General features: G+C 34.3%; 2 protein-coding genes and 1 pseudogene across 7 annotated transcripts in view; all 3 read left to right on the forward strand.

Annotated features, from left to right (window-relative positions):
- Positions 1 to 25,451, forward strand: part of LOC114168948 — a 34,163-nt gene extending 8,712 nt beyond the window's left edge. The window contains exons 2-12 of one of the 2 annotated variants that reach the window (XM_028053935.1): positions 19,266 to 19,459; positions 20,383 to 20,852; positions 21,053 to 21,149; positions 21,359 to 21,469; positions 21,546 to 21,830; positions 22,533 to 22,651; positions 22,736 to 23,206; positions 23,493 to 23,601; positions 23,692 to 24,275; positions 24,740 to 24,907; positions 25,025 to 25,451. In XM_028053935.1, coding sequence (XP_027909736.1) covers positions 20,392 to 20,852; positions 21,053 to 21,149; positions 21,359 to 21,469; positions 21,546 to 21,830; positions 22,533 to 22,651; positions 22,736 to 23,206; positions 23,493 to 23,601; positions 23,692 to 24,275; positions 24,740 to 24,907; positions 25,025 to 25,220 — 2,601 coding nt within the window. In that variant the 5' untranslated portion in view covers positions 19,266 to 19,459; positions 20,383 to 20,391 and the 3' untranslated portion in view covers positions 25,221 to 25,451. The remainder of the gene's footprint in view (positions 1 to 19,265; positions 19,460 to 20,382; positions 20,853 to 21,052; positions 21,150 to 21,358; positions 21,470 to 21,545; positions 21,831 to 22,532; positions 22,652 to 22,735; positions 23,207 to 23,492; positions 23,602 to 23,691; positions 24,276 to 24,739; positions 24,908 to 25,024) is intronic. The other variant, XM_028053936.1, reaches the window with a different exon arrangement.
- On the forward strand, positions 1,912 to 8,813 carry LOC114168950 (54S ribosomal protein L37, mitochondrial-like). Of its 5 annotated transcripts, none has more exons than XM_028053938.1 (3): positions 1,955 to 2,026; positions 7,963 to 8,046; positions 8,133 to 8,813. In XM_028053938.1, exon 3 carries the CDS (start codon positions 8,142 to 8,144, stop codon positions 8,535 to 8,537), a length of 396 nt encoding a protein of 131 aa, XP_027909739.1. In that variant the 5' UTR covers positions 1,955 to 2,026; positions 7,963 to 8,046; positions 8,133 to 8,141; the 3' UTR covers positions 8,538 to 8,813. The 5 variants fall into 5 exon arrangements, with proteins under 5 accessions (XP_027909738.1, XP_027909742.1, XP_027909739.1 ...); XM_028053940.1 differs by having other exon boundaries at positions 8,136 to 8,813; XM_028053937.1 differs by lacking the exon at positions 7,963 to 8,046 and having other exon boundaries at positions 1,912 to 2,026.
- On the forward strand, positions 1,928 to 13,546 carry LOC114168949 (annotated as a pseudogene).
- Positions 25,452 to 26,454: the final 1,003 nt, after the last annotated feature.

Consider the following 26,454-nt stretch of genomic DNA (forward strand, 5'->3'; position numbering starts at 1 on the left):
AATTTAAAAATTTTAAACTCAACTGATTTAGAATTTTCAAAGTGGAATTTAAAAATATTATAGATTATATAATTCGAAACATTAAACATCAATTTTGTTTGTATTTTGGATTAAAATTTAGAATATAAAACTTATATTTTATCATATATTTATATTTTAAAGTATACATTTTGAAATATAAATTTTATATTTTTATTTACATTTTATTATACCAAAATATTAATATTTAACATTTTAAATTATATAAACTTTAAGTTTAAAATTAAAAAAATCTGAAAGTTATAAATAAAACTTAAATTTAAAATGTTTAAATTTACGGAGGTGCAAAGGAAATTATGGGGTGCAGGAAGAATATGCCCTTATGCGTATTCTATCAACCCAGACCCCTTGTAAAGAAGCTGTTCCTTTTCTCGGGTTCGGTCACCGAATGTTCGGAGCTGAAACACACGCCATTGCGAAGCTAGGAGTTCAGAGCTTGGCGAGCATCGTAGCATAAAAGGAGCCGCGGCGGAAACCACCGTTCAACGCCGGAGACACCGATCTTATTCCACCATACTCTTCAAATTGTAAGCTTCACTTGACCTTTTGATCTCTTCATATCTGATATTGTTTCTTAACAGGAAACACGGATATCTTTCTCCATTGTCGAGTTTGGTACAAACTGTTTTCGAACCTTCTGGACACTCTGATTAATTGTCTTGTATTTGCGTTTTCTCTATGATGTTGGAATTTGGATTCTTTCCTTTTATAGTTCACTTCACAAACATGTATAAAGTGGGAAACTGAACGTGTTGATATTCGCTGATAGAACCAAATGTATTCGCTAAATTTTTCTGCTTCTGACATGTAGTTGGTATTATGAGTAGCATGTGTTTGAAGTCCTTGAATTTTTGTATTCAATTGGTCTTAGTTCCTATTCTTTGAAACTATAATTCTTGTGCTCGCGGTTTTTATACTTAGTTCTCGTTCTTTTTGTGTGGAACTTATTGTACTGGGACGATGAACAAATTTTATCCTATTATTGTATGATTTAGGTCCTTCAATTTTTTTGTCACAATTGATCTTAGTTCCAGTAATTTGAAAAATATATATGATATTTTTATACTTGGTGAATTTCATTCCTTTTGGTCAAATTGTTCTTAGTTTCTATAATTTAAAAACATCTCGTACACTTGTATTTTTATATACATGTGAGTTTCTTTATATTTGTTTGATTGAACAACTAATTTAAAAATAAAATTAATAAAAGTATATATGTGTATATTAATATTTTATTTTATTTTTAAAATATATATTAAGAGAGAGAAAATTGAAAAATATATAAATTTAAAGAAAATAACCATTAAAAAATTAAAAATTAGTAAAACAAAAAAAAGAACTAAAGTAAAAAACTTAGAATTAAAAGAAAATTAACCTTTAAATAAAATTAAAAAATTAAAATTAAAATATATAATTTTTTAAGATTAATTATTACATAATAAAAAAATAAAAAATAAAATAAAATATGTAATTATTTAGTTAAATTAATTAAAATTATAGAAAAAAATCATTTTAAAGTTGTCTTTTGTTGAATCTTTTGTTAAAAAAAATGATATTAAGTTAAGTTAAAGTTAGTAAGTGAGTGCAATGCTGCAGAGAGTGAGAGAGACGAAAGGAAAGAAAATTTCATATCAACCTAAAAAACCTATATAGTGAACTCAGCACACCACTCACCAACCAATTCACGCCGCTGCAAGCCACTCACGGCTGTCGTTGTTTTCCTCCCAGCCATTGACGGCCACCGCACCGCACCACCACTCACGACCTCACGCGACGCTGCCGTTGTTTCCTTTCCCCCACCCATTTGACGCTGCGTCGCTGCCGTTGAACGTTTCCTCCCAGCCATCGACGCCACCGCAACACGCCACGCTACGCCACGCACCAGGACGCGACGCGAGGGAGATTGAGATAAGGAGAGGAGGCGCGGCGCGACGGTTCCCAGAGCGGCGGTTCCCACGCAGAGCAAGAGGTGTGCCACCACGAACAGGTTTGTTTATTTATCCCTTAAATTTTTCCGTGAATTTCTGATTTTGTTATGTGGTTATCATGATTGTTTTGGGTTCTATTGATTTCCTTGATTTTGTTTCGTCATTGTTTTGTGTTTTGTGGTTGTCCTGATTTTGCCCTAAGCTCTCTTCATTTGCCCTGTTTTTGCCCTAAGCTCCCTTCATTTGCCCTGTTTTTGTCCTTCTTGTTTCGCCATTGTGATTTATGTTTACTGGATTTGGTACATTCTGAAATTGTATATGACTTTCTATAACCACCCAGCATGCTTAATTTCAATTCAAATTAGGGCTCTGTGTAGAAATGGCGATATGGGCCTGGCCCACCCACAGGCCCAAAAAAAAGCGGAGCGGGTCAGGAGTGTGAATCGGCAGGCCCGCCCTGACCCGTGACCCGCGCAGGCTGGTCCGTGACCCGCCTGGGTTGGCCCGTTGGCCCGCATACTCGACTTAGCTTATTAAACAGTCATGCTTTTGGGTAGAATATAGATATTGCTGGTGCATTCGTGCACACTGAATTTTGGTTGATTTACTTCAACATGCACAAAAAATTAATGTTCTGGAAGTGTGGGATTGGAAAAGGAGAGGAATGATGCAAAGTTGTTTTTTTTATAACTGCAACCTGTTAGTTACATGCACTCTTTAAGCCCCAATGGTTGATCATCCTTTTTATATTAAACTCTTTAGGAGAAATTTTGTAAGGGAAATAGGAGTTCAGATTATGTATTGTACAATTTCTGCATCTTAGTAGGTATTTGAACTCTTAGCAGTCTGTTGGTATCGCGCAGCGGAATGTTTAAGCGTTTGGACAAAAACCAAGAGGGGTGAATTAGTTTTAAGTAATAAAATTAATACTTTAAAATTTTTCCAAAATTTATCATTAAATCAAATATTAATTTCTATAAACACAATAACAGATGAAATAAAGAGATTGAGAAGAAGATTGAACACAAGTATTTATATTGGTTCAGATCAAAAGACCCTACGCCCAATTGTTAATCTCTACAAAACGAGATTAACTAAATTACTAACAAATAAGAGATTACAATCAGATCATAAAAGAGTAAGGAAAGAAAACACATCTCTTGAACACACAAGAGATGAACACCTTTCTCTGAATCACACAGAGAACCTTGACCTTAGCTTTCCTAGCAGCAGCAACACTCAATCTCCTATAATACCTCTCAGGAAAAGTTATTGCTCTACCCACACTTGCTCTACCCACACTAGGTTTCTCAAAGCTTCTTTTGAGAACACTCAGAGAACTCTCTTGCAGTCACAGCACTAGCACTCTAGCTTCTCAAAAAGGTAAGTGAGAAGTAACTCTGATGATCCTTATATAGAGGTTCCAAAAATTAGGTCAAAAAGCTGAATAGTCGCTCCCAACTGACCAGGGATAATCGATTATTTCATTGTGTTTTATGAAAAACAAATTTTTGAACAGATAATCGATTATCAGAGGTGATAATCGATTATTCCAATGCTTTCTTGAAAAAATTGGTTCAGCTCAGAATAATCGATTATCCTAAGTGATAATCGATTATCACTTTGATTTTTTGAGAAATACTAGAATTTTCTTTTGCAATATTGATTCTAACTATTATAATTACACTTTACAAGATAGCTTTAAACACAACAACACATGTTTTTCATATTGACTTCCAGATGGTTTTCAGGCTTCTTTTATCATCATCAAAATCTTGCTTCAGCATTTAGACTTGTATTGCTTTTGCCAACAATCTCTCCCTTTTTGATGATGATCAAAACAATATGTTTAAAGTATCTGCAATCAAAATATCTTACCAGTAGATTTGTTAGTAGCACTGTTTGGTTTAAACTTGTAAACTTTTTCTCCCCCTATTTTGATCATATGAAAAAAGTTTTAATAGAGAAGCTCCTCCTCAATTAAACTATTGTAAAGAATAACAATAAAAATAGAATTTCATTAAGAAATAATAAAACTGGAAAACACTTATAATAGCAAATAAAAAATAACAATGATGTAGACTTTTAAAAGTCCTGACTCATGTCATCTCCTTCATCATATTTATCAAACTTATGTTCTAAATTAGAAATTCTAGAATCTAGTCCTCTAATTAAGCCAGTGACTTCCTCATGTCGGTGAAGGCATATCATCCTTGTGAATGTAGGTATTCCCAAAAGGAATAAATTTCATCTGCTTCAAGGAGTTTTCTGCAATTTTTTTTGCCTTAGTGGTTTTATGAGATTGTTCATCAGAGACATTTACCCCTTTGTACTCACAAATACGAGAGATGAGCAAGGAATACGGGAGTGGATATTGAGGCAATCTCTTGGCTTTGAGCATGGTGTCAAGAATGATATTTGGCCAATGGATAGAAATGTGATTGAGCATAGCATAGATGATCATAAGATCTGCTTCACTGCACTGTGCGTGATTTGTACCACATGGACATAAAATCCAAACAATAAGATAGTGAAGTAGACGCTCATCAACTTTGAGATGTCCTGCTAGCAGTTGGCGGCCTATTTCTTGATTCAGTCGTCGCATAAAGGATCTATAAGCGAATATTTTGTTGAACCCTTCAATGCCAGCAGTGAGGATTGGAGATGTGCCATCATGAATGTGAAATTGAGCAACATTTTCCCAAATATCATCATCCAGAATAATGTCAACACCTTTCACCTATGTAAAACCCACTCCATCTCTGAATTTGTAATTGAAGTAGAAAGATCGTACCAAATCGGGGTAGTAGGTGCCTTGCATCTCTGTGAAGAATTTGACCCCTTGTTCAGCAAGAAAAACAAGAATTGTGAAACGACGATTGACAAACTATTGAGACTGGATGAATTTCGGAGTGACAAGGGGCTTGTCTTTCCATAATGTGATGAATTTAGATCTTCTATCTTCATCTGAAATCCATCCTTCAATGGAGGCAGTCCTAGGTGCAGTTGAGGTTTGAGGGGCACGAGATGCAGTCCTTCTGCGGGTAGGAATCTTCCTATGAGAGGGTTCAACCATTGTTGAGGTAAAGGAGAGGGAAGCTTTGAGAGTTTTTTTGAGAATTTTGAGAAAATGAGAGGTTCTTGAGTGTTGAAGGTGAGAAAAGAGTGTTCTAGCGACCAAAATGGCTGATATATATAGAGAAGTGTCTCCAACGGCCATATACACTCATTTTAATGCAAATCTAGCCATTGCAACGACTAGTTTTTGAATTTATTTGGTCCAACGACGTGTAATAATCGATTATCAGAAGGTTATAATCGATTATTGTTTCAAAAACTGGGTAAAATATGAATCCTGACGAGCTTATAATCGATTATTCTAAGTGATAATCGATTATTCCAGAGAGTTTTTGATTTTTGGCTCATAATTAAGGATAATCGATTATTTATGAGATCTCTAATATGCCTAAGTCTCTTCTTAGTTCATAAAATCTATCATTAGCTAAAGGTTTGGTAAAGATATCAACTAATTGATGCTTTGTATCTACGTATTCTATCTCACAATTCCCTTTATTTATGTGATCTCTTAGGAAATGATGCCTTATTTCAATGTGCTTTGTCCTAGAGTGCATTATGGGATTTTTGGTTAAGTTAATAGCACTGGTATTATTACATTTCAGAGGTATATGATTTAGAAAGATATTATAGTCTTCTAATTGTTGTTTCATCCAAAGAATTTGAGCACAACAGTTTCCAGCTGCTATGTATTCAGCCTCTGTAGTTGACAAAGCTACACAAGCTTGTTTCTTAGAGTGCAAGAGACTAATGAACTTCCTAAGAGGTGACAAGTACCACTGATACTTTTTCTATCTATTTTACAACCACCATAATCAGCATCTGAATAGCCTATCAAATTAGGAGATACTCCTGAAGGATACCAAAGTCCAAAACATGCATTTCTTTTTAAGTATTTTAAAATTCTTTTCACAGCAGTAAGATGTGATTCTTTTGGATTGGCTTGAAAACGAGCACACGCACATACAAATTGCATAATGTCGAGCCTATTTGCAGTAAGATACAACAAAGAACCTATGATGCCTCTAAACATAGTCTGATTTACCTCTATTCCTAATTCATCTTTGTCTAAGTAGCAGGAAGTTCCCATAGGAGTACTTACTTCCTTAGTAGTATCCATTCTCAAAAACTCTCAAAGCTTCCCTCTCCTTTACCTCAACAATGGTTGAACCCTATCATAGGAAGAATTCTACCCGCAGAAGGACTGCATCTCGTGCCCCTCAAACCTCAACTGCACCTAGGACTGCTTCCATTGAAGGATGAATTTCAGATGAAGATAGAAGATCTGAATTCATCACATTATGGAAAGACAAGCCCCTTGTCACTTCGAAATTCATCCAGTCTCAATAGTTTGTCAATCGTCGTTTCACAATTCCTGTTTTTCTTGCTGAACAAGGGGTCAAATTCTTCACAGAGATGCAAGGCACCTATTACCCCGATTTGGTACGATCTTTCAACTTCAATTACAAATTCAAAGATGGAGTGGGTTTTACAGAGGTGAAAGGTGTTGACATTATTCTGGATGATGATATTTGGGAAAATGTTGCTCAATTTCCCATTCATGATGGCACATCTCCAATCCTCACTGCTGGCATTGAAGGGTTCAACAAAATATTCGCTTATAGATCCTTTATGCGACGATTGGATCAAGAAATAGGCCGCCAATTGCTAGCAGGACCTCTCAAAGTTGATGAGCATCTACTTCACTATCTTATTGTTTGGATTTTATGTCCACGTGGTACAAATCACGTACAGTGCAGTGAAGCAGATCTTATGATCATCTATGCTATGCTCAATCACAGTCCTATCCATTGCCAAGCATCATTCTTGACACCATGCTCAAAGCCAAGAGATTACCTCAATATCCACTCCTGTATTCCTTGCTCATCTCTCGTATTTGTGAGTACAAAGGGGTAAATGTCTCTGATGAACAATCTCATAAAACCACTGAGGCAAACAAAATTGCGGAAAACTCGTTGAAGCAGTTGAAATTTATTCCTTTTGGGAATACCTACATTCACAAGGATGATATGCCTTCCTCGGACAATGAAGAAGAAGAGAATCCTCCCACTGCTCCTATTCCTCCTGCTGACACCAATATTGGATCATCCAGTGGTGTTGGTGACTCATCCTCTTCTTTAGAAGATCACATTTTAAACCTAAACCAGAGACTTGAAGAATTCTTTCTTCTCTCCACTCACCGACATGAGGAAGTCACTGGCTTAATTAGAGGATTAGATTCTAGAATTTCTAATTTAGAACATAAGTTTGATAAATATGATGAAGGTGATGACATGAGTCAAGACTTTTAAAAGTCTACATCATTGTTATTTTTTATTTGTTATTGTAAGTGTTTTCCAGTTTTATTATTTCTTAATGAAAGTCTATTTTTATTGTTATTCTTTATAATTGTTTAATTGAGGGGGAGCTTCTCTATTAAAACCTTTTTCATATGATCAAAACAGGGGGAGAAAAAGTTTAAAAGTTTAAACCAAACAGTGCTACTAACAAATCTATTTGTAAGATATTTTGATTGCAGATACTTTAAACATATTGTTTTGATCCTCATCAAAAAGGGGGAGATTGTTGGCAAAAGCAATACAAGTCTAAATGCTGAAGCAAAATTTTGATGATGATAAAAGAAGTCTGGAAGTCAATATGAAGAACATGTGTTGTTGTGTTTAAAGTTATCTTGTAAAGTGTAATTAGAATAGTTAGAATCAATATTGCACAAGAAAATTCTGGTATTTCTCGAAAAATCAAAGTGATACGATAATCGATTATCCTGAGCTGAACCAATTTTTCGAGAAATACCAGAATTTTGTGCAATATTGATTCTAGCTATTCTAATTACACTTTACAAGATAGCTTTAAACACAACAACACATGTTCTTCATATTGACTTCCAGATGGCTTTCAGGCTTCTTTTATCATCATCAAAATCTTGCTTCAGCATTTAGACTTGTATTGCTTCTGTCAACATAGAAGGTGTTGAATTCAAATTGTAAGAGATCTATTATTCCTCCTGGATTTTTCTATTTTTCTACATAGTTATGTTCCACCCTAAAGTGGTATAAAATTGTGTTTCAGAAGAAAGTCATGGCTATGAACCATGCCAGATCGATAAGATATATGCTTACAGCCAAAGAAGCAATTGGGGTTGCACACCAACGGACTTTTGCCACCGGGAAAGCAAAGAAAGGATCTAAAGGGGGTGGAGCTGCTGATGCACCCAAGGCATCAAGTCTTAGCAAAGAAGTCAAGTCAAGCACAGTTGTAGGTGCTAACATTCTGAAGGAAGGAACTGATCCAAAAATCCTGCCTGATTCAGACTACCCTGACTGGCTGTGGCATCTGCTCGATAAACGACCGGCACTTAGTGAACTACGTAGGAAGAATATTGAAACATTAGCTTATGACGATCTAAAACGCTTTGTTAAGCTGGATAACCGGGCAAGGATCAAGGAGAATAACACTGTGAAGGCAAAGAACTGATTTCAATGGTCAAAAAGAGAAACTACGGGAATGAGTGGTTGGTTGAAGTGACATTGGGGTTCTCAGTCTTCTGGGATTCCTCTGAGTAATCGGCTTACATGTATGCAAATCATTAAACGGAACAAAAACCAAAGAGTTGGATGATTTTGCACATTTGTTGTTTCTTTTCTTTCTACTACTTTTTATTCTGTTTTTTACCTGGGATGTTGTGTAAAATAAATCTGATTGCTTCTGTTGATTGAACAGATCCTTATCTATAATTTTGTTCTTTGCTTTGTTTTGCTTGTCTAGACATTTATTATAACGTTCATTCAAGGGGATTCCTATAGAAAGACCAAAGGAATGTCGCTCCCCTCAAAACTCAAAGACAGAATTGTGGCAACTGGGCAGTTACTCACATAAATTTTCCTTCGTTCAAGAATCACACGGTAAAACGTTGGATGAACTTTTCCGTTAGAATCAAATATCGCATACTTGGTAACACATTATTTAATAGAAGATCTGAATGGAACTTTTAATTTTGTACTCTTTTCTGATAGAAATGTAATGAGATTTGTTGTGATTGGCATTGCCCCAATTATGCCATTCTTCTAACAAGAATGATATACTGTGCTTTAAAAACGTAAATTAGTTCAACTTCATACAATATGTATTTAGTATTTCTTTCATTGCTTTACATGGGCCATAGTTTTGACATTGCAATCGAACTTCATGGGTGTAAGCCACCATCTCTTGTCCCCTGACCAGTGAACTTAACTGGTGGGTGATCCAATGCTATCTCACTTTTGGAGGTTTGCTAAAAATGCATATGCTATTTCCCTTTTCTACATGGACTTGGTGGAGCCTTCTGTTCAGGATTATTCATATACTGGAATAGGCTTGGTGTGGTGAACTTTTTAATTGCTTTATCTAAAAAGGAATTTACCCTTGCAAAGTAGGGTTTGTTTTCTGTTTTCTTTTATTTTTTTAATTACCAAAATTACCTTTTGTAGTTTGTTATTCAAACCTTTGAAAATAGAACTCAATTTTGCTTCAACGTAAATAGTCCCTAAGTTGCATGTATCTTTGAATTGATCGGAGTTAAATGTACTGAGTGCTTTAATCAAAATAAATAGTGAGTTAAATGTACTGACTGCTTTAATCAAAATAAATAGTGAATTTCTTTATCTTCTCACTTTATAAATCATATCGAGTTAGAACAGTTAAAACATTTTGAGATCCAGGGATAATGTGTATTGGTCATGCTCTAAGTGGTTCCTGCCTGCCTGCCTTCCTGTATCATAGTTTTTTTTTTTTTTTTTTTCTTCCTTCAATGTGGTCCCTGTACTGTATTTGCATATCCATAGGAAAATGTTTAATGTTTTGTGAATACAAAGTTGGGACAGCAAAAAGTTGTTTTATCTTTGATTTTATAATGTATTTTTGAGAAGCGTGGATAGAGATAATATTATACCACATTGCATAGGTTATTATTTGATGTTTCAAATAATTGAACTGTAATGCTGAATCCCCATATGTTAGATGATACAATCTGGTAAGAAGATTACATATCCAGGATATTGAATCACTGTTTAGTGATGGTTGTCATGGCTTCTAGAGCCCATGTGATGCTGTGGTTTTCTGACCCCTCACTAAAGCAAGATAGAGACTTGCTGAAGTTAAAAGAGGAGGCAAGAAAATGATATTGGAGGAGGGTGGAATTGGACATGACATGCATCATTGTTGTTAAAAGCATGCAACCTCCTCTATACAGCTTTTGGATGTAGTACCTATATGTTAAAAGCTGCCTTTCACATGTTTGCTTTTGCTTTTTCCTAGGAGTTGTGATTCCAAGATCAATGAACATGAGTGGTTGGACTCAAGTCACTGTTGTGCACCTAGCAAAGACAGGTCACCAAAATCTTTAATCGTAATCCCTGCCAGCATTTTGATGGTCACATTAGTTCTGTGTCTGAAAGTGTGAAGCAAAAGCACCATGCTTCAGTTTAGTCTCTATAATTACCTCTATAATTACTTCAAAACCTTTGTGAACAGTGAAATCTCATTTCTTTGGTTGAAATCCCTGCTTCTACCATCATTGCATCCAACCCCTCTTTCATCATTATCCATGTCCTTTGCATCCAACAAGATGTTCACTGTTCTGAACCATAATCATCAATGAGATTTTTATTGGCATCTTAGAGTTCCCTTTTGAGATTCCAAGTTGAAAAAGGTTTACCTTTTTTTTTTCTTGAATATTACATCCCTTTCTCATGTTATCTACTGCAAATAGTATTGTGATCACTTTTATAAACAATATTCTTCTTTGAAGTGCCTGCTACCTTTTCTGTGTTAACTTTGTGAGAACAAATGTGATGCTGTGGTTCCATTCTCACACCAACTGTTTGATATTATTAATTGGATCAAATCACAAACCTACGTAACCAACCTCAGGGACCATTCTTTTTCCTTGTTGTGCGCTTCTGATTACTGGGTGTTTTAATGGAATTTTGCAACTAGCACTGTTCAACCCTTTAATCAGTCTCGTGTGTTGTCTTCATGTGTGTGCTTTAGTGCTTTTCTACATTTCCCACATGTGAACTTTGGTTCCCTTTATAACTTAATTTGTTCTTGTTCAATGTTATAATTCCCATGTAAGCTTTCTTGTGCTGTATCAGTTTTCTATATTCCTCACACAGGTCCAGCTTCTATCTGTACTCTTGTTTTGTTCTGTATCATCAGTTCCATTCCACCCTCAATTTCACTCTTTCTTCTTCCCCTTTCCCTTTTTCAATCATTAGTTTGAGTTGGTTTTACTTTGTTGTTCTTGTTTTCAGTTATTATCTGCTTTCATATTGTTAAAGTTGTTACTTGCAAGACTTTTCAAATCACTAGAGTTTTTAGCTTTTCCAATCTTGTCAATGGCTCCTACATACTTTCCTCTTCGTTGGGAGAGCACTGGGGACCAGTGGTGGTACGCATCACCAATAGATTGGGCTGCTGCAAATGGCCACTATGACTTGGTTCGTGAGCTTCTCAGAATGGACAGTAACCACCTTTTCAAGCTCACTTCCCTGTGCAGAATTCGGCGGCTGGAAGTGGTGTGGGATGATGAAGAACAATTCAATGATGTTGCAAAGTTTCGGAGTGAGGTGGCATAGAAACTGCTGCTTGAATGTGAGTCAAAGAAAGGGAAGAACTCTCTCATCAGAGCTGGCTATGGTGGATGGCTAATGTACACTGCTGCCTCAGCTGGGGACTTGGGTTTTGTTCAAGTCCTTCTTGAGAGGAACCCTTTGCTGGTTTTTGGTGAGGGAGAGTATGGTATTACTGACATACTCTATGCTGCTGCCAGGAGCAAGAATTGTGAGGTTTTTAGGCTGTTATTTGATTTTGCTGTTTCACCAAGGTTTATATCTGGCAAAGGTGGGGTGGTGGTGGAGGAGCATGTTGGGGACATTCCTTCTGTTTATAGGTGGGAGATGACCAATAGGGCTGTTCATGCTGCTGCCAGAGGAGGAAATCTCAAGATTTTGGAGGAGCTTCTGGCCAATTGCTCTGATGTTTTGGTTTACAGAGATGCTGATGGATCTACTGTTCTACATGCAGCTGCAGGAAGAGGCCAAGTTGAGGTGATACTCTTGTTTTTCATCATGAGTTCTGTTTCATTTTGTGCATCAAATGTTTGAAGCTTCTGCTACTCTTTGCCTTGTTTCTCATAACTATTCTGGTGGTGGCGGAAACCTTTTAAAAGCTCTTTTAACATATAAAGTTTTGTTTGGTGTTGTTTGAACATAGATTATTTAGCATGCAGTATCATTTAGCAACAGAGTTATTCTAATCTCTGTAAGATCATTATTGTTCCGAGTAGTTCTTGCATGATCAAATAGACGGTCACAGGAAGAAGTAGTTAAAAGTTCTAATCCTTTTATCTACTTTACAAGAATCAAGGAATCCTCTTATGTGACCTTACTATCTCTTTTTATAATTAATTATTTTCATTCATTTTGAGCTTTTGATTGCTTGTGCCTATAGGCATTCTGCAACAATTAGTTTTTGTGATTTGTTTTTGTTGTGGTGTGGTGTGGTATTTCAACTCTGAACAATATTGCCTCTCATGCAGGTTGTTAAGTATCTTATATCATCCTTTGACATGATAAACTCCACAGACCATCAGGGTAACACTTCTTTGCATGTGGCTGCTTCCAGGGGCCAATTAGCTACAGCTGAAACTCTTGTCTCAGCATTTCCCACACTGATCTCTCTGAGAAACAACTCTGGAGAATCTTTTCTCCATAAGGCAGTGTCTGGTTTTCAATCTCATGCATTCAGAAGACTGGACAAGCAGGTTGACCTTTTGAGAAACATGCTGAGTGGGAATAACTTTCATGTGGGGGACATAATCAATGACAAGAACAATGATGGAAGAACTGTTCTTCACATGGCCATCATAGGCAACATTCACTCTGATCTTGTGCAGCTCCTTATGACTGCTCCCTCAATAAATGTGAATATCTCTGATGTTGATGGCATGACCCCACTGGATTACCTTAGACAACACCCTAACTCTGCATCATCAGATATACTAATCAAAAAGTTGATCTCAGCTGGTGGAATGTTTGGTTGTCAAGGTCATATAGTTCAAGAAAAGCCATAGCTTCACACTTGAGAATGCAAAGCATTGGAAGCAGTCCTGGGACATCATTCAGAGTCTCAGACACTGAAATATTTTTGTACACTGGCATTGAGAATGTATCAGATGCTAGTGCTGATCATGGAAATGGAGGAGTGAGTTCATCTTCATCGGAGCACATTCCATATGACCCAAATGCTGTTGAAAATCGCGCTTCAACAACTAGCAAAAGGCCTAGTTCTGTGAACTATGCAGCTGCAAGGTTGAAGACACACACACACAGATAGATATATATTTTCTCCCCTAATGAATACCTCTAAGATAAAGCTCATCACAAACCTATTGAATTTAAGATGACTTTAGAATAACTATAACATATCTAAATAAAGATCGATAACTTATAATTTTGAAGTATATTTAATTTTTATATCTACGACATTGATAATTTTATTTATTTCATGTTTTAGTTTTTAAATTATGAAAATTCATAATTTTAATCTAATACTAATTTTTTTACACCTTGTTATGTTTTTATTAATTTAAGGGTTAAAAATATTTTTATTCTTTAAAACTTGACGCCAAATTAGAATTTGTCCGTTTTAAACTTTAATATAACTTGGTCTCTAAATTTTAAAAGTGAATAGATTTAGTTTTCCTAATTCAAATACATTATAGTTTTTTGACATGTCAAATCAAGTTTCATATTAATGATTGAGTTGTTTATACTGTTTAATATGTTTCTAATTCAAATGTTAATTTTGGAATACTCTTTAACACCTAAAAAAGTTAATATTGTTAGATTAAAAGAATTATTTTTATTTATTGTTAAAGTGTAGAAATAAAAAATATATCAAAGTTTGTGTTGGAAATAATTTAGATATGGATCTAAGTATTACAATAAGTAAAAATGACAAAATTAAACTATATATATATATATATATATATATATATATATATAAAAGAAAAGACTCATAATTTTTGATGTTTTGGATTAAAAATATATTAAATACCTCATATTCGATATACTTGTGTTATATATATAACATTTATAACACTAGCCTAAAAAGTCCCAAAACTAATTCAAAATGATAATTTTTTTTAAAATCTTAAACTAAAATCAAAAACTGCAATAGAAATAACATAATCACATATAAAAAGGAAAGTAAAATAAAATTATGAACTTAGACCAAAACTACCTTTAACAAATTAAAAATAACGTCACTACAGAAACTAGATAATCTGCCCTGTAATTTGTCCTGTACCTCTATAATTTTATGCCCACTTCTATAAATTTAAAAATTTAAATTCAACTTTTGATTTAGAATTTTCAGTTGCGAGAAATTTAAAAATATTATAGATTATATAATTCAAAAACATTCAATATCAATATTTGTATATTTTGATTAAAATTTAGAATATAAAATTTCTATTTTATAAAATTTAGAATATAAAAGATAATTTAATTAATACAAATTTAAAGAAAAGAAGATAAGCATATGAAGAATTGAACATAATCTTTTTAAATCTTAGACTAAAATCAGAGAAAAAAAATAGAAAGACCAAAATCGCTTATAAAAAGTAAAAAAGAAAAAATAAAGTGTGAAATTAGTACAGAACTATCTTTAACAAATTAAAAAAAACGTCACCAGATAAACTAGAGTATATATAATGTGCCCTGTGATTTTTCCTGTACCTCTATAATTTTATCCTACACTTCTATAAATTTAAAAATTTTAAATTCAACTTTTGATTTTGAATTTTCAGTTTCGAGTAATTTAAAAATGTTCCTGCGGAGAACAAATAAGATATGTCAGACACAAACGTCACCTTACCTCAATCGCAATTTCTTGAGTAGGCTTTCTTTCGGCTGGCATATGCTATATGTTGGTGTCTCGGCTTGGACCGGTTTGGACCCAAGAGGGGTTACCTGCGGAGAAGACTCTGACGCTCAAGTTAACGAAGAATTATGAGAAAGTCAAATCTCGTGATTAAAGGATTAATGAATGCGTACCTTTAATTTGTGGGGTCCATGCGTATTTATAGATTATTAATTATGTATGGCCATGTCATGGACTGGGCTTTTGATTGGGCCGTAGTTGGGCCTGGGCCAAACCCAGGTCCCATAATTTGGTTATTGAGGGCCCAGGGTCCTGGTTGGTAGTGTTTTAGGCTTATCAAGTTCTCGTTCAATTTGCTTAAGTTGGCGGCTTAGGCTGCTTATTATTGATTGTTCGACATACATTATTATAGTTAGCATCCTTAAGGGGCTATGTAGGCGGATCTTATGGTTGTAGTTAGGTTTAGGCCGCCTAGGTGTAGTACACCAGTCCCCCAGTCTGTGTCGGTGTATCTATAGCGGCAAAGGATGATAAGTGTTGGTGTGTTTTGTTGGGTCGACTAGGTGCAGTACACCAGTCCCCCAGCCTTTAAGTGTGATGAACAGTGTTAAGGCTTGAATTCTGAATAGGTTTGTGGGAGGTGAAGGGGTGGCAGATGTCAGAGGTCTAATAAGGGAGTTTTGCGCCGTCATTTTGATGTTCGTGACTTTTCATGTGCGTTGTGACGTTTCACATGCATTGTGACTTTTGGCGGGAAGGAGTTGTAGCGTTTCAGGTCGTCGTTTATAAATGAGGGTGCTATGGAGAGTGTGTTTCTGATGGCTCATTTGTGAGAATTCTGAGATCAGTAATTTGCGTGCGTTAGAGTTGTCCGATTAGTTCTTTGTTCCTGCCGGCATCTTTCTTACATAAAAAGATATGTCTAGTATTAGCAATAGTGTGTCGTTGTCTACATCGAGTAGTGGGAGTGGGTGGTCTAGAGAAGATATAGGTAGACATTCTGAGGAGGGGAGTGGTAGCCCCGTGGTTAAGACGGGCAGAGTCCCTATGGAGACGATAACTGAAGTGGGGGAAGACCCTCCATAGGAGATAGCGGAGAGTAGTTGGCCGGCGAAGGCCGGTTATGAATGGGTTGCTGCTGATGTTCGAAATCAATCTTCGTTATTCAGATGGTCAAGGCTGCTTAACTCATGGCGGAACTGTACTCCTGTCATAGGTAGGGATGTAAGCCGTGATATAGTGTCCCTGAAGCGGGTGAGTGTTGTTGAACGTGTCTACCATGGTCAGGAAGGGGTGGTTGATAAGTTTTTCTACATGTATATGTGTCATTTTTCACAATTGCATGTGAGGCTACCGTTGGACGACTTCACCATGGGTGTACTCCGTCTATTAAATTTTGTGCCTACCCAACTGCATTCGAACAGCTGGGCATACTTGCAAGTGTTTCGCGTTCTTTGTCGGCCGTTATACCTGCAACCTTCTCCACATGCGTTTTTGTATTTCTACGACACAAGGCCACGACAACATGGTTATCTTTGGTGAGCATGCCGAGTATAAGCAAGTTGGATGCATTTACCCAGTCGTTCAAACATTTCAAAGATGGGTTTTTCAAAGTGGTGGTGAAGGAGGGTGGGAGGCCATATTTCTTCAATGCTGATGGGAATATTAAGTTTCCTTTTAGTTGGACTGATAACCCGTGGCGATATAAGGACATGAAGCCTGATGAGTTGTCGGTGACGGATAAGGAGGTGGTGGAGTTGTTGATGAAGTTTACTGATAGGTTGCCCACTAAGGACTTAGTTAGAGTTTATAATTCGATTCATTCGATTATTGATATTGAAGGTATATTTCTGTAATTTCAAATGTTTTAGTGTGTCTAAGTTAACTAACTGGCATTTAGTGATTTTTCTATATAAAAGAAAAGATGCAATCCAGAGATAATTTGTCCAATTAGTTTTAATATGGTGATGCCTTAAATTAATTTTAGTTACAAACTATTTTAATCAACAATAATACTAAATGTAACATAATTGACAAAGTATTTTTTTAATTTTGTAATTTTAGTCTTTCTTATTCGATAATAATGCTCTAAAATTTCTTTATATTTGTTTGATTGAACAACTAATTTAAAAATAAAATTAATAAAATATATATGTATATATTAATATTTTATTTTATTTTTAAAATATATATTAAGAGAGATAAAATTGAAAAATATATAAATTTAAAGAAAATAACCATTAAAAAATAAAAAATTAGTAAAAAAAAAACTAAAGTAAAAAACTTAGAATTAAAAGAAAATTAACCTTTAAATAAAATTAAAAAATATAATTTTTTTAAGATTAATTATTACATAATAAAAAAAATGTAATTAATTAGTTAAATTAATTAAAATTATAGAAAAAAAATCATTTTAAAGTTGTCTTTTGTTGAAACTATTGTTAAAAGAAAAAGTTTAATTATGCCTTTGGTCCCCATTTTAGAGTCAAAATCTCAAAATGGTACCTAAATTTTTAAAAGTCTCAAATTGGTCCTTTTTTTTGTTAAAACGTCTCACGTTTACCCTTTCTGTTAAGTCAAAGTTGACGCTGTTAGAGGGAGTGCCACGTGTCAGTTTCTCGATTTTTTGATTTTTTTTTATTATTTTAATTTTAATTTTATTTTATTTTTTAAAAATCAAAAAATTACCACGTGTCAAGTTGTCATCGTGCCACGTGACACTAATGGAGTGACGTGACAGTGACACGTGTCAGTATTATGTCAGGTGTAATTTCCTTAGTCTCAATTTGGTCCTTTTATTTTAATTTGTCTCAATTTAGTCCCAATTTTGGTAAAAATTAGTAATTTTGTCTCTTTCCAAATTGAAACAAAAATTAATTTTATATAAATGTTATACAAATATTTTTATTAAATTTGATATTTTTATTCAAATTGATATTTTTATTATATATTTTTAACATAGCTAAGCTTATTTAAAATTATGTTTCACATTCAACTTTACTTAAATTTTTTTTCAAATTTTAAATTTATGTGTTTTATTGTTACATGAACTAGTTAATTTGTTAGGAATCGAAGTGTGAGTCTAAGTCTCACATTGACCAGAAATGAGAAAGTAGAGCACTATATAAGAATAAAGACTCATAAATCCATTGCCTTAAGGTTTTGGGTTGAGAGTGGTGTCAATGCCTTATATGGTTGGGCTCAGATCTCATTGGTATTGTATCTCCCCAGTGAAACCCCCTCTCAATAACCACCCAGCATGCTTAATTTCAATTCAAATTGGGGCTCTGTGTCACTGTGTGTGTTAGGATTTGGTAGCACGTTAGAGTTTCTGAAAACTATAAAGTGATATTCCAACCTATTAAGCAACTTGTCAATAAGCATAGAAAGCACTTGCTTGCTTCTATTGTTTAGGAGTTGTAGTTAAAATTAAATTAAATAATGAAGTCCCACCATTGTATTGTTTAGCATTTGTTTCAGAACATTTGATTTATTTTAAAAAAATATGGACATTATTTTCATTAATTTTTTAAGCAAATGTCTCTTAAGTAAAAGTAATCCTTTCCCTTGGGTGAAAGGAAGAGGAACACATATCTCTCAATTTGCCCCCTTAAAGATCTTCTATACAAAGATTTTAGTACGTATTTCCCTGCTTTTCCTTACCTCCATCCGAACATAACTTAAACAAGGAAATTTAGGTTTTTTTATGCTATCATTTCTGCTGTCAACTTATTGTCATATTTTGATGATTGTGTTCTTAATATTACATTTGTAGGCTTAAAACTTGAAAGTATGAGACTTTTATGTTGTGATAATATTTTTTTTTTAGATAGGATGAAAGAATCAAGAACAAAGAAACAGCCTGAAGGTGATTCTGAGATTTCAGCATGGGTTAGTAAAAGCCGCAAGTTAGAAAATAAAGTTCTACATAATGTATCTAAATTATATATTAAAAGATCTAATCATTTTAATTTGAAACATTTTTTACATTAATTATATTAATTAATGTTTTCTATTTTAACATTCAACTAATTATATATGAACTATCGAATGACTGAAATAATAGTTACAAAGTATAAAACATTTAAAATTAACATTAATTTATGAAGAACTTAAAGGTCTATGTGATATATAAATTAATCAAATATATATATATATATATATATATATATATATATATATATTTTAAATTATGGTTTAATTTCTAATTTATGTTTATTAAAATTAGGATAAAAATGCACTAAAAAATAACATCTTCACTATGACTCTTATTTTCAGTGTTTGTATTCTTGCCCAATCCCTCGCCGCCGTCCATTTGCCCCGCCACCTCCGCCTCTTCGCTCCGCCACCTCTGCGGCTTCGTTCTGCTGCCTTGTTGTCTTATCTGTGAAACCATAACGACGCACACAGAATAACTCTTCCAATCCGAAGCTTTCCTTCTGCAGCAAATAGTTCACAACTCACGTTTTAGAGTAAATTTTCTCTCACCTATCCCCACTCACTTCTCCACAAATTTGCTTGTCATATTTGGATAAACTTGAAACACTTTTAGGAAAATAAATTCGAAGAAAAAGATGAAATAAATCTCTCTAAAAACTAATGTGGGCTTAAATATGGGGTAAATATTAATTCCATAAATTAATTAATCTATGAAGTTTTTTTTCCTGATACATAATGTCACTTCATTTCCTTGGTAGGAGTTTTTTTTTTTATGTTATTCTTAGCTTACTTGAGCTGGTGGTTGATAACTTGCAAGTTGTAAGCTGATCCAGTCGCTTTAATTGATAAAAGTTGTATCAATTTACAGTTTCCAATTTAAAAAAGTAGCGAAGGTTTATAATTTGTAGTTTTAGAAGTCTTAGAACTTTCTTTTGATAGCATTAGAAGTAAACATGTGGCGGTAATTTTTAATTTAGAAGTTTGGTTGAATAAAATGGTTAAACTGAGTTCTATAGCTCTACAAGCATCATCAGGTTCTACTTACCTGGAAGGTATGCATTTATTCCTTTTATTGTTGTTATTGTTGGTGATAAGTGACATGGTTAGTTAGACAATGTGGGAAATCTGTGAATTGGGGATTGAAAAATTTCTATGATGTATACACATAAAAGAAAAGATACTATCAAATTTGCTGCTTTTGGTTTGCCTGTTCTGTTTCCCAAGGACAGATGACAATATTAATTATTAAACCAAGACGATAGGAGAGTTGCTTAAGTATATTTTGTGTACTATTTCTACAGGCCTTGTCTAGTTTCTGTTGGACTGTACCGGTTTTACTTCAATTCTGATTGGAACCTTTAATTTTACTAAAGGTTTCTTTATTTAGGCTCCACAACATAATTTTGTGTCTATACATTAAAAATTTGTAAACTAACGTTTTCTTTTATTTGCTTAGTTCGTAACCATGGTTGCTGAAGGAACCAAAAGGCCTCAAATTTCATTACCTGTACTACCAACTCCTCGGACCATTAACGTGCAGAAATATGCTGAATCCCGTGCCCTTGAGCTCCAGAGTCTACAATCTATCATAGAAAACAGAGTAAACAATGATTATAGGTCTCAAAGGAACAAGAGAAGAAGAACATCTGCATTTGACAACCAAATTGCAAGAAAAAGGTGTAGAAGAAAGAGGCAGAAAGTGGGAACAGTGGGCAAAGCCCTTGCTGAATCAGGTTTGGAGGAGGATCAACTGAAAAAGCTTTCTCGGCGTGTTCGTCGAAGATATGAACTAAAGAATAACCCAGAGAATGGGTTTTGCACTTCCGGGGATGGAACCAAGAGGCTGAGAACTCATGTTTGGCATGCAAAGCGGTTTACTATGACCAAGCTTTGGGGTTACCATCTTCCTTTGTGTCTTCAAGGAAGGTAGGCTTTTTGGGTTAAAAGGAAACATATGAAAGAGTCAACGGGAGAACTTGAAGCTAATTAATTTCATAGTGTAGGGTTGTTCGAGACTTTGATTTTGTTGGGATTTGCTTGAATTTAGTATGGAAACCTGATGCAACAAGAGGTGTTTTATCATTTCCTTAGAAACACTGACAAGGATTTTGTATGTGCTTATGCAGTGGGAAAGGTTCGAGGGCAGTCTTGAAAAGGCTCAAAGAAGGGGTGCTTGTACACGATGCAAGCTATTACACTGCTATCCAATTGGAGGGTCCAGAGGTAGTTTATTTTAGTTGTAGTTTTAGTATTTTTGTTGGAAATTTCTTCTTTTTCATTTTTAAGCATCTGAGTCTGAGACTTTCTAATGCCTTGTTCTCTCATTGAAACATATTGAAATGCTTGCCCCAAACAATTGTTGTGGTCTCTCTCAGCCCCAGATAGTGATGGTTTAGTTTTTTGTTTTATTTAATTTTGACTATTATATACAGGATTCATTGACGTCGGTATTAAGATCGGTACTAGAACCCTCTCCAACAACAACACATCCTGAAAATCTTGAAAACTCTTCAATCTCCGGTGTAACCTATGGAAGTGCAATGGTAGGTATCCTAATTCTGACTCCCGTAACTGCCAGTTTGGTTTAATTTAACTAAACTAAATTTTGTTTCTTTACAGCTGCATCAAGTTGGAGACCTCATTTGTCCACCAATTGCTCCTGTGACCTATATGTGGCAACCAACTTCCCAACAAAATATAAGTACACAGCTAGATGAACAAAATCATTATGCTTCTTTTGGACAAAATGGTATTAGTAATGATTCAAACAAACATAGGGTTGAATTATGTGAAAAATTAGACAAAATGAAGCATGGTTCTTCATTTAGACATCTTTGGGTGTGGATACATGCTTCTGCCTTTGAAGAAGGATTTGATAATCTAAAAATTGCCTGTCGGAAAGAGGTTCACTTTCTTTCTCTGCTTCTTACATGGTTCTTCCTGTTGTTTTTTATTTTTTATTTTTTGTAGAAAGGATTGGAAAACATCATATAGTTGTTTCAATAATGAAAGTACAAACAAGAGTATTTCCTTCCAAACAAAAGCTAATGTTCTTTTCTGAATTGCTAACATTGAATGAGGGATCCTACTTCCCTTCTACTATTTAAACTAGCTACCTACCTAGTTCGGTAAGTAACTGCTGTTAATCAATTCTAACGAATTCTATAACTACACTAATTACTTTGCCTAGATTTCCTTTACTTTTTTCTGTTGGCCATCACGAATTGGTCTATCAGTGTGTTACAAATAATCTCAATTGGACATTTCATGTCACTGCTACATTTCATTACCCCAGTGAATAGGCATGGTTGGGTCATTGGACATAATTTGCATTCACATTTCAGCTTGATAACTTGTCAATATTTCTTTAATTATGTAGCTTCATATGAAAAGGTTTTTTGTCTGAAGTCACAATATTATTAATTGTCCTAGAAATCTGTTTAAATGTAGAAATTGGAAAAATGATGTTATGTTTCAGATGAAAATTCTATTTGGTTTTAATTTGGTTGGTGTTACTTGGTCAAGATTTTAATTTTCCTCATAAAGTTGAAAAATTTAAAATTGTAACTATATATAAACTCACTTGCAATTTCCTTTTTTATTTAGATGGAGAAGACGGGCATATTAATTAATTGCTTTTCCCTTGAGGGTCAACTTGCAAAATTAGAATTAATTGGATTAGGGGCATTTCAACTTCTTCAAAAGATACTGCATCCTGTTGGAGGGTTTGTTGTTTAATTTGGGCAAAACATTTTCCTTTTTTTTAACATTAGTGATCGAAAATGGCTTATTTTTCTTCTTGGCTTTAGTATTTCAGAGAATAAAAATTCAACCACACTGAAAAATGGAGATAGTTTTTCTTCTTGTGCTATGTTGCCTCTTAATGTTAAGGATCCTCGAGAACTTCCATGGAAGAGGAATGTTGTTCCAGTGGAGCACATTTCAACTAAGACTTCAAGTGATGCATCGGAAACACAGGGCAAAGAGCTTGCTGAACGGGGAGGAATTTTGGAAGAGAATAAAGATTTATCTTCATTATCATGGTCAAAACTTGAAGATTGCCAGACTAATGTTGATGATCTATGGTATGCTACCACCAGAAGGTTGAGGCCCCCAGTGGAAGACAGTGTCATTTCCAAGGAGAAACATCATGAACGAATGGTTAATTTCTGCCTTGGTGATACAGATTCTGGAGATGCCATCTCTTCAACTAAGGTGCAGTGCTCGAGATCTTGCCCTATTCTTCTTTTAAAAAATGATGTGAAGGAATTGAGCATTGGGTAACTTCTTTAATCTATTTTCCTTTTAATTTCTTGAATTTACTGGTGTTGTTTATGAACATATATTTAGACTATTGCATTATTGTTGAAAACAAACAATAGGTATTTGTGATCACCTGCGTAAGATATATGCTACAAGAACAATAATAAGACAAACATATCAACATTTAAGTTTTAATGCCCTGCTGAGATTGAATATGATTCCTTGCAATGCATTGAATATTTGTGTCAAAACCTTCCTTTACGTACTATACAATGAATGCTTGTGTAATTTGTTTGCTTCTAGATGGTCCGTTATACTTCCCTTAAGTTGGGTCAAAGTTTTCTGGATTCCACTTATCTCCAATGGGGCACATGCAATAGGTTTGCAAGAGAAGCACTGGATTACATGTGAAGTGAGTATTTACATTGCATCCCCTACTGCATAAAAATGCAAATTTTCTGCCTTTTTGCTGTAACTAATATACCTTTTTCTCTTTATCTAGATGGGGCTACCAATTTTCCCTTCAGATTTTCCAGATTGTAAGGCATACTCTTGCTTAATGGAAGATAAAGAAACTGCATTTAATGAAAAAGAAGAACTTCGTCCTCCATCCATAAGGCATTTGAGAGTTCCCATCCAACCTCCATGGGGTATTGTTCGCGTTACTTTTGACAAAATGATTAGTTCAATGAAGACTCCTGATCTTTCAACTAGGGAAGATTTGACCAACTCTAATTCATTACCAAACCCTTACCCTGGTAGCTTTAAAATCTCAAACTCTGACTCTTGGAGTAGTTCGTTTGATGGAACTGTAGTTAGGACAGGTTCTATGCTGACCACATTCCTCCATGAAACCAAAGTCGGTCAGTTGTTATTGTTTCCTTATGCAGCAGATGGAGAGGCTAGAATCTCCAAGTTTATTAATGGAGAACTAAAGCTTGATCCAAGGTATAAAAGCTCTGACATATATGACCATAAGCCATGTTTTCTAAGAGTTCATCTTCGTCCATTCAAGGAAGGATGTTTCGAAGAGGGTGCAGTTATTTGTGCACCAAATCCTTCTGATATATTTTTATGGACTTCAAGGTAATTAATATCGAAATATGAATTCCCATTTTATTATTGAGAATAATATTTTCATTTCGTTGGATATGATCCATTATTCTAGTAAACTTTTGCTGTTAATTTAGTCAACACCTATGCTTTATCAATGTCAGGGTAATAGAATATGATGTGCAAGTGTTATTTCAAAGGAGTTATTTTTCTTGTCAATTAATTATAGGGTGGAATTCGGCAAAGAATAGCAACTAACAAAGCAACATTGATTTTCTTAAATTCAATTTTTTGGTTCATGCAATTCATGTGGAATCTTACAAATGTTGCTATCATTGTATAATTCTGTGGTTTTGCCGATTTCTTGAAGTACAAGATAAAGATGAAATGATTCATTCTTCTCCTGTTGCTTGGAAAAGATATTAAAACTAAAACTTCAGTGCAGACTAATATAAATATTTTAAATATAAGTATATGTGTCGTGTATATTGTTGCAGTTCAGAGAGAAGTGAAGAGGGACTTCAAATGTCTCAGTCTGCTATGCGATTATACTTCAAAGAACATTCCTCTGGTAGATGGGAAATGCAGATACCAGATGATTCAATTGCTAGCAAGTCTCACCGGTGGCCTATTGGCTTTGTCACAACAGGTTCTGTTCAAGGAAGGTTGTAAAATCTTATCCACTTTTTAACTTTAATCATTTAGTAGTCTGTGCAAAATGTCCACAAGAACATTTAAATGTCTCATTGTAGAGGATCTTACCGAGTGCAATGTCATTGCAGTAAGAGTCTTGTAGCTGAGGGCTTTTGCGAGGCTGTTTTACTATCTCATTTAAGAGAGGAACAGTGGAAGGAGACGCCTATGAAAAAGAGGAGGGAAATATATGTACTCGTCAGGAATTTGAGATCTACAGCATATAGACTTGCTCTTGCCTCTATCGTTCTTGAATACAAGGAAAATGACATTGGGTTTTTGTAAAATGTTTTTTTGCTGGATTGAACGGTGCAACTTACATTTCTAGAATCAAATAGTCAAAATTTTCCATACAAGAAAAGAGGAAAGCGGAGAAGATATCTTGAACTTTTATGTATCTTCTCCATCATCTAGATATTTGAAATTATCCACTCCTGTAACTATTGCACTTTAGTCCAGGAACTAGTTCATTAATTTTAGTAAATGCTATACTAATGTTATGTTGTTGTGATCCTATATCAACGGGGGTTTGTTTCATGCTAAAAATTGTTATAATTATTGAGAATTGACTGCTTTGTTAGAAAACCAATAGCTGTACTGAAAAGTAACTTAAAGTCTACTATTAAACTATAGAGAAGATAAAGATAAACGTTTATATTTTTAATTTTGATAAAAGGAGGAATATACTTATATAATCTAAGAGATTAATTGTTAGATAATGATTCTGCAACTGTCATAGTCTAGTTCTAGATAACTAATAAATTGAAATATAGTTTCAACGGGGTTACTATTATTTTTTGCAATACTTGCTATTCTAGTCCCAGTTAAGTGCACTTTTTATTGTTAATGTGTTATTTAAGATTACTATTTACTTGAAGGATGTGTTATGTGAACATAATAGTAGATGTAAAAGTAAAATTTCTGTGAACCATTAATTGGAGGTATTGTATACATTAAAAACTCTCACTCTTGCTTTGATCAATTGATTCAGCTGGGTGCTTCGGAAGGTGCGTTTTGAATCCAGCGTCATTGTTAAAGAGATAAAAGATGAAGAATGTTCATGTCCAGTAAACAGTGTGTGCTTGTTGAGGTGTGGTTAATTTTATTTCTTTTATTCAAGATACTAAAAGAAGTCCACAAGTTAATTGCATTTCTTTTATTCAAGTGAAAATTGTAGAAGGAAGAAACTCATCTTTATAGAGTAGTGGAGTTTGAATAGTATTTATAAATAGAAATATAAAAGCAAAATAATGAGTTTGTTAATCCATACAAGTGTCTCTCTATTTCCTTTCTATTTTAGATATTTACTCTTTTCTTTTTTATAACCTTCTATAATAATTTCAAAATATTATAGAATCTTTCAAACTTTTACAATTTGTTTTCTGTTTCATAGTTTATTCTTTAAGATCTTTTAAAGTTTTCTCTTCTATTGTTCCTTCATTCAAAATCAGGAGTATTATATTTATTTAAAAGTATTTTCAAGTATAAAATTACACAATAAAATGTATTATGTTTTTAA

Source organism: Vigna unguiculata, chromosome 11 (assembly GCF_004118075.2).
Source record: "Vigna unguiculata cultivar IT97K-499-35 chromosome 11, ASM411807v1, whole genome shotgun sequence".
NCBI classification, from domain to species: Eukaryota; Viridiplantae; Streptophyta; class Magnoliopsida; order Fabales; family Fabaceae; genus Vigna; species Vigna unguiculata.

Excerpts from the sequence above, each read along its gene's own strand:
- LOC114168950 (XM_028053937.1), top strand. The coding sequence starts at position 8,142 with ATGGCTATGAACCATGCCAGATCGATAAGATATATGCTTACAGCCAAA.